Source organism: Amblyomma americanum, chromosome 1, assembly GCF_052857255.1.
Source record: "Amblyomma americanum isolate KBUSLIRL-KWMA chromosome 1, ASM5285725v1, whole genome shotgun sequence".
Classification (NCBI taxonomy): domain Eukaryota; kingdom Metazoa; phylum Arthropoda; class Arachnida; order Ixodida; family Ixodidae; genus Amblyomma; species Amblyomma americanum.
Window position 1 is genome coordinate 43,809,573 of NC_135497.1, and position 8,905 is coordinate 43,818,477.

The 8,905-nt window shown below is 45.8% G+C and overlaps 2 protein-coding genes across 2 annotated transcripts; one reads left to right on the forward strand and one right to left on the reverse strand.

Annotated features, from left to right (window-relative positions):
* Window positions 1-708: 708 nt before the first annotated feature.
* LOC144128936 (uncharacterized) lies at window positions 709-3,806 on the reverse strand. Its single transcript, XM_077662798.1, has 5 exons — window positions 2,913-3,806; window positions 1,301-1,387; window positions 1,139-1,216; window positions 975-1,052; window positions 709-857 (listed from the first exon to the last, which is right to left on the reverse strand). Exons 2-5 carry the CDS (start codon window positions 1,359-1,361, stop codon window positions 709-711), a joined length of 366 nt encoding a protein of 121 aa, XP_077518924.1. The 5' UTR covers window positions 1,362-1,387; window positions 2,913-3,806.
* Window positions 3,807-7,810: 4,004 nt separating this feature from the next.
* Window positions 7,811-8,335, forward strand: LOC144132519 (uncharacterized). Its single transcript, XM_077664994.1, has one exon. It carries the CDS (start codon window positions 7,811-7,813, stop codon window positions 8,333-8,335), a length of 525 nt encoding a protein of 174 aa, XP_077521120.1.
* The last annotated feature ends 570 nt before the right edge of the window (window positions 8,336-8,905 follow it).

Sequence of the window (8,905 nt, forward strand, 5' to 3'; positions counted from 1 at the left end):
ACGGGTACATATTCCTTTGGCCATGAACACAAGCGCCTTGTTTGCAAGATTTGGACCTTGTGCTGCACTGTACTCTTCAAGGCCTTCAAATCTGTCCGGCACTGGATTGTACGACAGCTCCTTTGAAACATGCATTTCATCAAAAATTATGGTGCAAGCCCTGTCTTGCCGTGGAAAAGACTCTGCCCGTTTCTCGATCAAATCAAAAACATCAGGATAAAATCCAACCCTCAATGGTACGCGTGCAAGCCACAGCTGCAGTGACCTAACAGATGGAAGTTCCAGGAGTTTCCTGCAATATCTAACCTTTTGGGCTGTGGAAGTATAAACCTAAAGCAAAGGTTTTGTTTTGGCTGCACCATCGACGGCCAAACCTGCTGACATTGTGCATCTTTAACTGAGCTTCAACAAAAGCAGCAACAGCTGGTGTTAAATGCTCACGCAGACTATCTACCAATTCGGCAGTGGTCTTCATGCGACGGCGCTGAAGCAGCAGTCCTTGCAGCCTCTTGTTGCGGTTACACAGCTGCCTGAGCTTGGCTCGAAGTTTCTGCAGTGGCCGCCTTTCATTGATGGGGCTGGTGAAAGATCCTGCAACGTACAGAGTCGACGGAAGAGCAATAAGTTGCTACGTCGGGTTTAGTCATAGCTGCATGTAATCCTGTAGCTCCAAAAAGTGCGCAATATTGCGAAAGCGTTGTAAAATTGCTAACCTTCACAACAAAGAGGCGAACTGCTGAACGGAGCTCCTGGTGACAGATCAGCGCTCACTGACAGTGTTGCGGCCACCCCTGCCGTGCCAGGTTCCAGAGATGAAGCGCTTGCTTCAGTGCTTGGTCCTGCATATGTGTGGTCAGCTGCGCCCACAGAGTATAAAGAACAAAATATAGTGACAGCACAGTTCTGACAGGGAAGCCAGCAACCCAACAATGCACAAATAATAACTAAGCGCCACAGGCGGAATTAACACTTACACTGAACCATTATGAAGCCACTGGCGTGGGAACAAGCTTGGTTCAGCGTAGAACCAGTAGGGCTGGCACCATCTGCATCTGCACAGCGCACAGACAAGGAATTGTAGCATATTTCTGAGCCATACCTCCTCAGGCTGTTCGAGCAGATACGAAATAACAATCACCTTTTTGGAAGAGTAGCAGCGACTGGGACGACCGACTCTGGACGTACCCCTTGGAAACAGGTTCACCGGAGACAGCAGCTATCATAGGAAGCAGTCCAATGAGCTTTCAGTCGTCACCATTTTCAAAAGATTTATGTCAGTTATGCATACAACCCTGCTCACCTGGTTCTCCAGCCCGGCGCACTGATGCCGAAGTTTCGCTCGGAGATTGTGAACAGTCCATGTCGCTGCTGCATTCGCTTGAGGTGTCTCAAAAATGGCAACATTATTGCGGAGAGAAAAGAGAATTCAGTACCTTTATAGTAAATAATTTCCAAAGAACTATAGCTTCCACAGCATGCGGTTCACATTGTCATCACTCTAGAAAGAAAAATGCTTATCCAATGAAATAAAATTCTGTTTACCACCCTTAATCGTTAGGCACATTAGTTTGATGTCATCAGCAGCTGTGGAGCACCAGTAAATCATTTGCAATCTTCATATGCTATGTTTTACTTTGAAGAGTGCGAAATTCGCCTATCACACAAACAACGATAGCTCGCAAATCAAGTAACGTGCCCCATATTGTTTACAGATTTATGCAGGTCAGCCTATGGCCTACGCAATGAGATGCAACAAGAATGAATTCGTAAGCAATTATCGCAAAAAATAAAAACCTGTACAAACATTGGCTTTCGCTAGCATGAATATTGAGGTAAAAGGCAACAACACAAACAATTATTAGTGCATTTCTATAATCGTTCAGTGCATGATTTGATACATAACACATGAGCACACAATATCTCGAGAAGCTTTTCACCAAGCGTACCTTGCCCAAGTCGGCATAAGATTGCATCCTGATAAGACTGAAGATGAAAAAAGAAGCTCTGCATACAAGAAAGCAAAGTTCTGGAGTACTAAAATTCATCAAACATTTAGGAAGGCTCACCCTTTTTTCCCCCTCACTTCTTTTGAGCTATCAAAGGAAGGACGAGAATGCCCTCTGGACACGACAGGGACCGTTCAAGAGACAAGGTTTCACGGTGAATATGAAAGATTCAACTCCCACTTGCTGCAAAACATGTAGAGTCGCCTGGTTTCCGTTGCTGAAGTGGCTAGCGGCATCAAACAGCCTGAACCGGAAGACTGACAGACTCACGTTAAGATCCTTTGGAGCCCTTTGCCATACCAGACTACCGAATATCCCACTTCCATTATCCTTTTTTTTTACCGGAAATATCAGGCAAGAGTATTCACACCGTCAGTGTACTTTTTCCGCACCCGTGCATAGAAATTCGCTTGAGCACCCTTCGCCTACTAAGCTTGTGCCATTAGCTTACCACAAGCACAAACCTAATTCTATGCTATGTTGGACATTTGTCACGAACCTCACATACAGTGTACAGTGCATACAAGAGACGTAAAACGAATATTATATATATATATATATTTATATATATATGTATATATATATATATATATATATATATATATATATATATATATATATATATATATATATATATATATATATATATATATATATATATATATACGATATGTATATAATTATATGTGCTCACGTGAAAGCGATACTTCCATTTTCGTTTTCGCTTAGCAGGGTGCAGGTAAAAATTTACTGAAATTTTTAAAGCCGCAAGACAGATACATAATTCGTTTTGCAAAAGACGCTAGACTGTTTACGGTTAAGACAAAAATGAAAAATTTCATCTTTTCACAAAACCTGACATTTCAAGAGCGGCGAATGCCTTAAAAGTTTGATAACAAAAATTACCGGCAATGCTTGCTCGAGTAGGCAAAGCATCGTGTCACAGCCTTCCTGACGGCAGATACACAGATGGTTCGAAGTGCCTCGAGCAAATCCTGAGTTCTCGTAGCTGCGACGGTGCCTTCTTCTCCAGGCTGACGTTGCGGCAGAACTGCGCCCACGCTCGGCACCTGGACGTGATGCAACATGCACGTTAGATACAACTGCGCCAAAAGGAATACGCATACTCGAAACGCCAATGCGTCATTATTCCTGTCACTGCTAACTGCAGTAAATTATACTTGCATTACATCTGAACTATGGTAGTAAATGCTCGCGCCAAGCTCTCTGCGCCCCAGAGTGCGGTAACGCTCATCCTCATGCCACGCGGCTAGCTGCTTTTCTAAGCTCAACGAGTGACGAGAGTGAAGTGCGTTTAAAATTACCCTGACAGTCATGTATATGTAGGACAGCAATACCAAGGCAGGCAATAACTCCTGCTGAGCGAATCCAGTTAAAGCCTCCTCAAAGCCGCGCACATACACGAGGCTGAGTTTCGATACTCCCAGCTGCGAGGGGATCCTCAAATTGGCTTCATGGTTTTGCAAAACTAAACAATGTCGTACTCAGAGCTGTCAGGTAGCAAACTTTGTTCTAAATGGGCCTCCCGGTCAGTAGCGTGCACGTGGTTGCTCCTGAGAGCCCGGTGTGAAGTTCACGTTGGTGATAGTCAGCTGCATGAAACTCACTATAAATTAGAAAAATGTGGGCCTCTTTCGCACACCTCAGCACTGAAAGTGTGTGCCCTGCAGTGTAGTACATAAATATCCCCGAAAACATGAAGCCAAGTACGCACGAACGGGTTACAGCTATGAAACACGAGCGAACAGCCCGGCGAAACCATATCGAAACTATCGCGCATACCTAGAGCAGACGACACTGTCAAGAGCTCACCTGTGAAAGTCCAGCGGGAATCGGTGTAGCGTGACACCAATGGTACTATCCACGCTGTCGCAGTGTACCACGGAGCATCGTTTCTTCACATGCCGCAAGCTCATCTTGAAATGAAGCGCTAAGCGCTTCAAAAGAAGAGCGCGAAGCGTGCAAAGACGGAAAAAGACTTCGCACTGGCCGCACGCCGAAGGAAACGACAAAACCGAGAAAACTGCCGCAGCGGTGCAGCGGGGTGCAAATCTTACCGAACGGTGACAAAGAAGCGACGTGCAAGGACGACGAAAACTTCGCAAAAGGAGCATTTTGAGACCGGCGAGCTAAATTTATACGCTTTACCAGGCGCGCCATCGCAGACAGCTGGCGATAAGAAATCGCTTCGTAAGCTCCCGCCACTGTGGCCGGGTTAGCCGGGGTATCGAAACAAGGCCTGCAAAGACGCGCTGTAATGCACCGCACACTCATGAATAGAGGGCAGGTCAAGAGTGTTGCAAAAATACAAAATTTGCCAGGTTTTAAGAAAATGACTTACCTCTTTCATAAAACAAGGTGCTAATATATTTTTTTTCTAGTGGCAGATTACATTCCAATTTTGTAGCTTTATCATTTCTTTATATGAGTGTTTTGCCCCCCATCCTCTGGTTGTGCTGCAGTCGCGCTAAACCACTTTTCGGCCCAGCCTTCGCCACCACTTTAAATCCGCCTTGGGCAAGGTTGCTAGGCCGCAAAACCACAAAACTTTGCCTTACGTCAGAAGACTGTGCAATAACTACTGTGTTCTAAAAGGTTGTACTTGTAGTGGCAAGAGCGAAGCGGGTTTCGGCGGGAGGAGCTGAAGCAAAAAAAGCGGTCGGCCGCTCGGGGCGCTGCCGTCGAATACGGGAGGAGAAAAGCGAGCCGTCTGCTTCGCCGCGTCGCTGTATTGAGCGGGTTTGAGCGTTGCCGTTGGAAAAAAAGTGGCGATTTCGGCTGCTTAGAGTAGTTGGGGTAAGAACAGCAGATAAGAATATTCCTTGGTGGACGCAAAAATGTACAAAAAGACAACAAAACTCGGAGAGCGCCCCTCAGACATGTGGCCCCGCTCCATTAAAAGCCACCTGCGAACACGCACGCTGAACGAGACACCCTGAGGAAACATTGCTGCCCAAAGGCACAGAGAGGGAAAAAGCGTATGGGACAGAGAAAGGGCAGTGCATAGTAAGCTCGGCGGCCAACGAATTCAAAAGTTGACAAACAAAAGTGAGGGGTAGCAGAGGGGCGAAGGGGAAGAAGTTGGGTGGAATGAAGCGGGGGAGGGGTTGCGAAATCACATAGGAACAGCGAGAAAGCGCGGTAGAACAAGAAAGAAAGGGTGCGAAGAAGAGGAAAAAGAATGAACCAGCTTTCAAAAATTGTGTATAAATTTACAATTGATCAGCTTTCAAATCGTGGTGAGTTCGTCTTGTTTGTACAATCTTTTTTTTTCTAGCCTTCCCCGTTCCTCCTGCTTCGCTACATGGAAATAAATGCTCAGTTGAAAGCCAGCACTCGTCAGTGTGTCCGTGTTGTGTCTCTCCCGTGCTGTCTTCTCATCGCTGGAACAAGGCTTGTTTTGCATCGCGTGTTCTGTGGAATAGTGGGCTTCTCCCTGTTCTTTATTCGGCCACGCTAGTGCTTTTTAATAAACTCAGGCACATTTTCAACCAAAAACAAATTTTAAAACCCAACGTTGCGGAGCCAGCTGGGCTCCTTCTTCAGGGGTGAATGGGGGCAGTAGTTAGCGTCTTTAAGTATGCATGGATGAGAGCAGCAGGAGGCCGAAAAAAGAAAAGCGGTGATGCGAAAGAAGCGGGCAGGGTGGGGGTTATGGCTGCAATTCACATTACGGTGTGCAGAACAATGGTACGTTGTCGGATTGACGCGGTCAATGGCTGTCAATGGCGACTTGTCTCCTTTGAACTGCAGAGCGAATTAAGCTCCCTGCACATATACTGCGGGCAGGCTTCCTTTTGTGCGCTCGATGTCCCAGGAATGTGCCAGGATTCTGGGAATAGCCGTTTTTTGAGAATTTTTTTTGGTTCAGAAGATGGCACGCACGTACGAGGTTTCGTCGAAGTTGATTCTGTGGTTTGAGTCTTCGGAATGTCCGGGTACACAGGACTGCGCTCTCTTGCGAAGTTGCGGACGTCGTTTTTTTGTTGCCGAATTCTTTCTTTCAGTTTTTTTTCGACGATGTAGCTTACGTCGCAGTCGCCGCAAGGCTCTTTCCCTCGTGACCGGTCTTTGGGAACATGTAGGCAAAGCGCAACAGTGTTTGTGGGCTTGTGCGCAACCCGGAGACCCCTTTTCTCAGGATTCGGGTGGTGGTTTCGCTGGCATCTCGAACATAAGGCAGAGAGACGTACTTTGGAGGTAGCGTTGGTTGCTCTTCGTGCACGTGCTTCGGTTGTAGTGCTTCGGTTTTGCGTTTTCTTCGATGTAAAAAAGGGAAAAAAGCAGATACTCGCTGTTTTGCACCGGCTTGCAAAACTGGATATCCCAGGCATCGAGTGGAAAACGGACGGAAGCTTTCTGTATTTGCAGCACCCAAAGATGCGGAACGTCGAAAGGTTTGGGAGAGAAATTTGAAGCGCGACCACAAACCTCTTGCTGAAACGTCTGCGATCTGCGAGACACTTTGAAGAGCATTTCATCCTTCGGGATTACATACATGTGATTGACGGCAAAGAAATCCGGCTTCCTCGAGGCAAGCCTGCCCTAGCTCCAGATGCGGTGCCGACACTGCTACCAGGTCTGTCTAAGTACCTCTCGAAGCCTTCTTCTAAACCGAGGGCAGAAAGAAAGCGCCGCGAGGTCGCTGCACCAGGACCCAGAAAGAAATCTCGGCTGTCTCGTTGTGATGAGCACGAAAACGAAAACTCGGACAGGAGCTCCAACTCGATCGGTGACTTCAAACAAGCTGAGCAAGTCGTGCAATCAGGCGATCTTCATTTCATCGCTGAGAATGTAACAGTACCGAAGTTGTGCACGAGGCTGAACACAGCGGATCTTGATACTCTGCTATATGCAACAACACACGCCAGCAAGACACCGTTTACTGTATTCCATGAAAAAGTGGTGTGGTTCAGCTCGGATGGGGCAAGTGGAATTGTGGCCAAATGCTATTTCAATGGAAAAGAAAAGGAATGCAGAGGAATCACCTACCTTTATGAGGCAGGAGATATTCTAAAAGAAGCTGACTGTGCACGGATTTGCGCAGGTGCTATGAGTGCAGAGACGTATCACGAACTGAATGAGATGCTGACCTTCAAGATGAAAAACACGCTGAATCTTCTCAACAGCAAAATCTTTAGCAAGTTCTGCCTTGGTGTAGTCACAGCTGAAGGTAAGTGCTTCTTTTATCATAAAGCGCACGTTTCAGTTATTTTTTTGAGCAGATCGAAGACGTGCTATGTCGGCGTATTATTTAAAGAATTTCATTCCATTTTTTAATTTCCCGCCATTCGCCACTGGCTGAAGCGATGCCCCGCATCCGCATTTCGTTATTGGCTCAATAACGCTGCTTCAAGCAATGGTGAGGGGCGGGCAATTCAAAACTGGAATGAAATCTGGAAAGATTCTTTATATATACCGGCCCTGTTTTCATATTTAGTACATGGATCAGCAACCAACTTTGTGTATTTTGCTTTTGTTTTGCAGGCGGGATCTGTGTTAGCTGCAGATACCTAAGAAAAGCACTTGTCACCAGAAAGTCAAAGTTAAATACCAAGACCGTGAAAAGGAATTTGTCCCAGCGACTGAGAATTACCAGTCAGAAAACAAAACGGCTCAGTCTACGTTTGAGGAACCTTGCAAGTAAGATAACTGCAATGAAAGAAGAAAACTCCAAAACAAGCGAAGCGACATTCCAGCGTAGAATTGAATCACTAACCACAAAGCAGCAAGAAGCAGCTCTGCACATGTTTAAAGCATCGAAAAGAAAAAGCAGGAGAGGGATGATGTACTCAAAAGCGTGGATCCTACAATGCATTATTATGCAAATGAAAAGCCCGCGGCTCTATGAGCACATGCGCAGGCAAAACATCCTCACTTTACCAAGCAAAGTGACATTGCAGAGGTATCTCAAGTCATACAGGACAGGATTTGGCTTTAACGAAAATGTCCTGAACATTCTGAAGCAAAAGACTTCCACCATGGATATCTTCAAGAGACATGGTGGACTCATTGTGGACGAAATGAAATTATCAGAAAATCTTTGCGTCTCCTCTTCAGGACATATTCAAGGCTTTGTGGACAGGTCAAAGTTTACCCCAAGAAGTGAAATGCACAATGTTGCTGACCACGAGATGGTTATAATGTTTGTGCCATTTGCTGGCAAGTGGACACATATACTTGCATGTTTTGCTACTCGGGGAAACACGAAAATAGATCTTTTGACAAAAGTCATGCTGGAAGCAGTAATACTGGCAGAAAATGCTGGCCTGTTTGTTGACGTCATTGCCTCTGATGGAGGAACTTAAAATCGCAAGATGTGGACAGTAATGGGCATTCAGGCAACTGCATCGAGCACAAAATGCAAAGCACAACATCCCGTTGATGGAAAGGGGTTTCTTCATTTCGTCTCTGACTTTCCGCATCTGGTTAAATGCGTAAGAAATGGACTTCTGCACTCAGCCTTCAATACGCCAGCCGGACATGTAAGTGCTCAAGCATATTCAAGCATTCCACTAAGAAAATATTTATTGCTTAGAGAAAATTGGATACTTTCGTTGTCGGTGAAAGAACGTGCGTGCTATTTAACTGTTTAAAATGCTGCACGTTGTCTGTTGCAATGCCACATCGGATTCTTGCTCGCTTTGTTTATCTCAATACAGTATAGAGAGCAGAAATATTTTTGTTATCTTATTTGTTTCAGGTGTCTATCTATCCAGTTCGAGAAGCCTTAAAACTAGATGGCTCCAACGTGACGCTCCAGGCCATACCAGGCATCACTGCACGCCACACACAGCCGAACAACTTCGAAAAAATGAGAGTAACATATCCGTTTCAGCCCTTTGGTGACAGCGTTCTTAATGGCCTCCAGCTGTACA

Coding starts and splice junctions, on each gene's coding strand:
- LOC144128936 (XM_077662798.1), bottom strand. CDS start 1,361: ATGGACTGTTCACAATCTCCGAGCGAAACTTCGGCATCAGTGCGCCGG. Junction 1,217..1,300: donor GCGCCGGGCTGGAGAACCAG/GTGAGCAGGGTT, acceptor TTCCTATGATAG/CTGCTGTCTCCGGTGAACCT. Junction 1,053..1,138: donor GCTGCTACTCTTCCAAAAAG/GTGATTGTTATT, acceptor TGCGCTGTGCAG/ATGCAGATGGTGCCAGCCCT.
- LOC144132519 (XM_077664994.1), top strand. CDS start 7,811: ATGATGTACTCAAAAGCGTGGATCCTACAATGCATTATTATGCAAATG.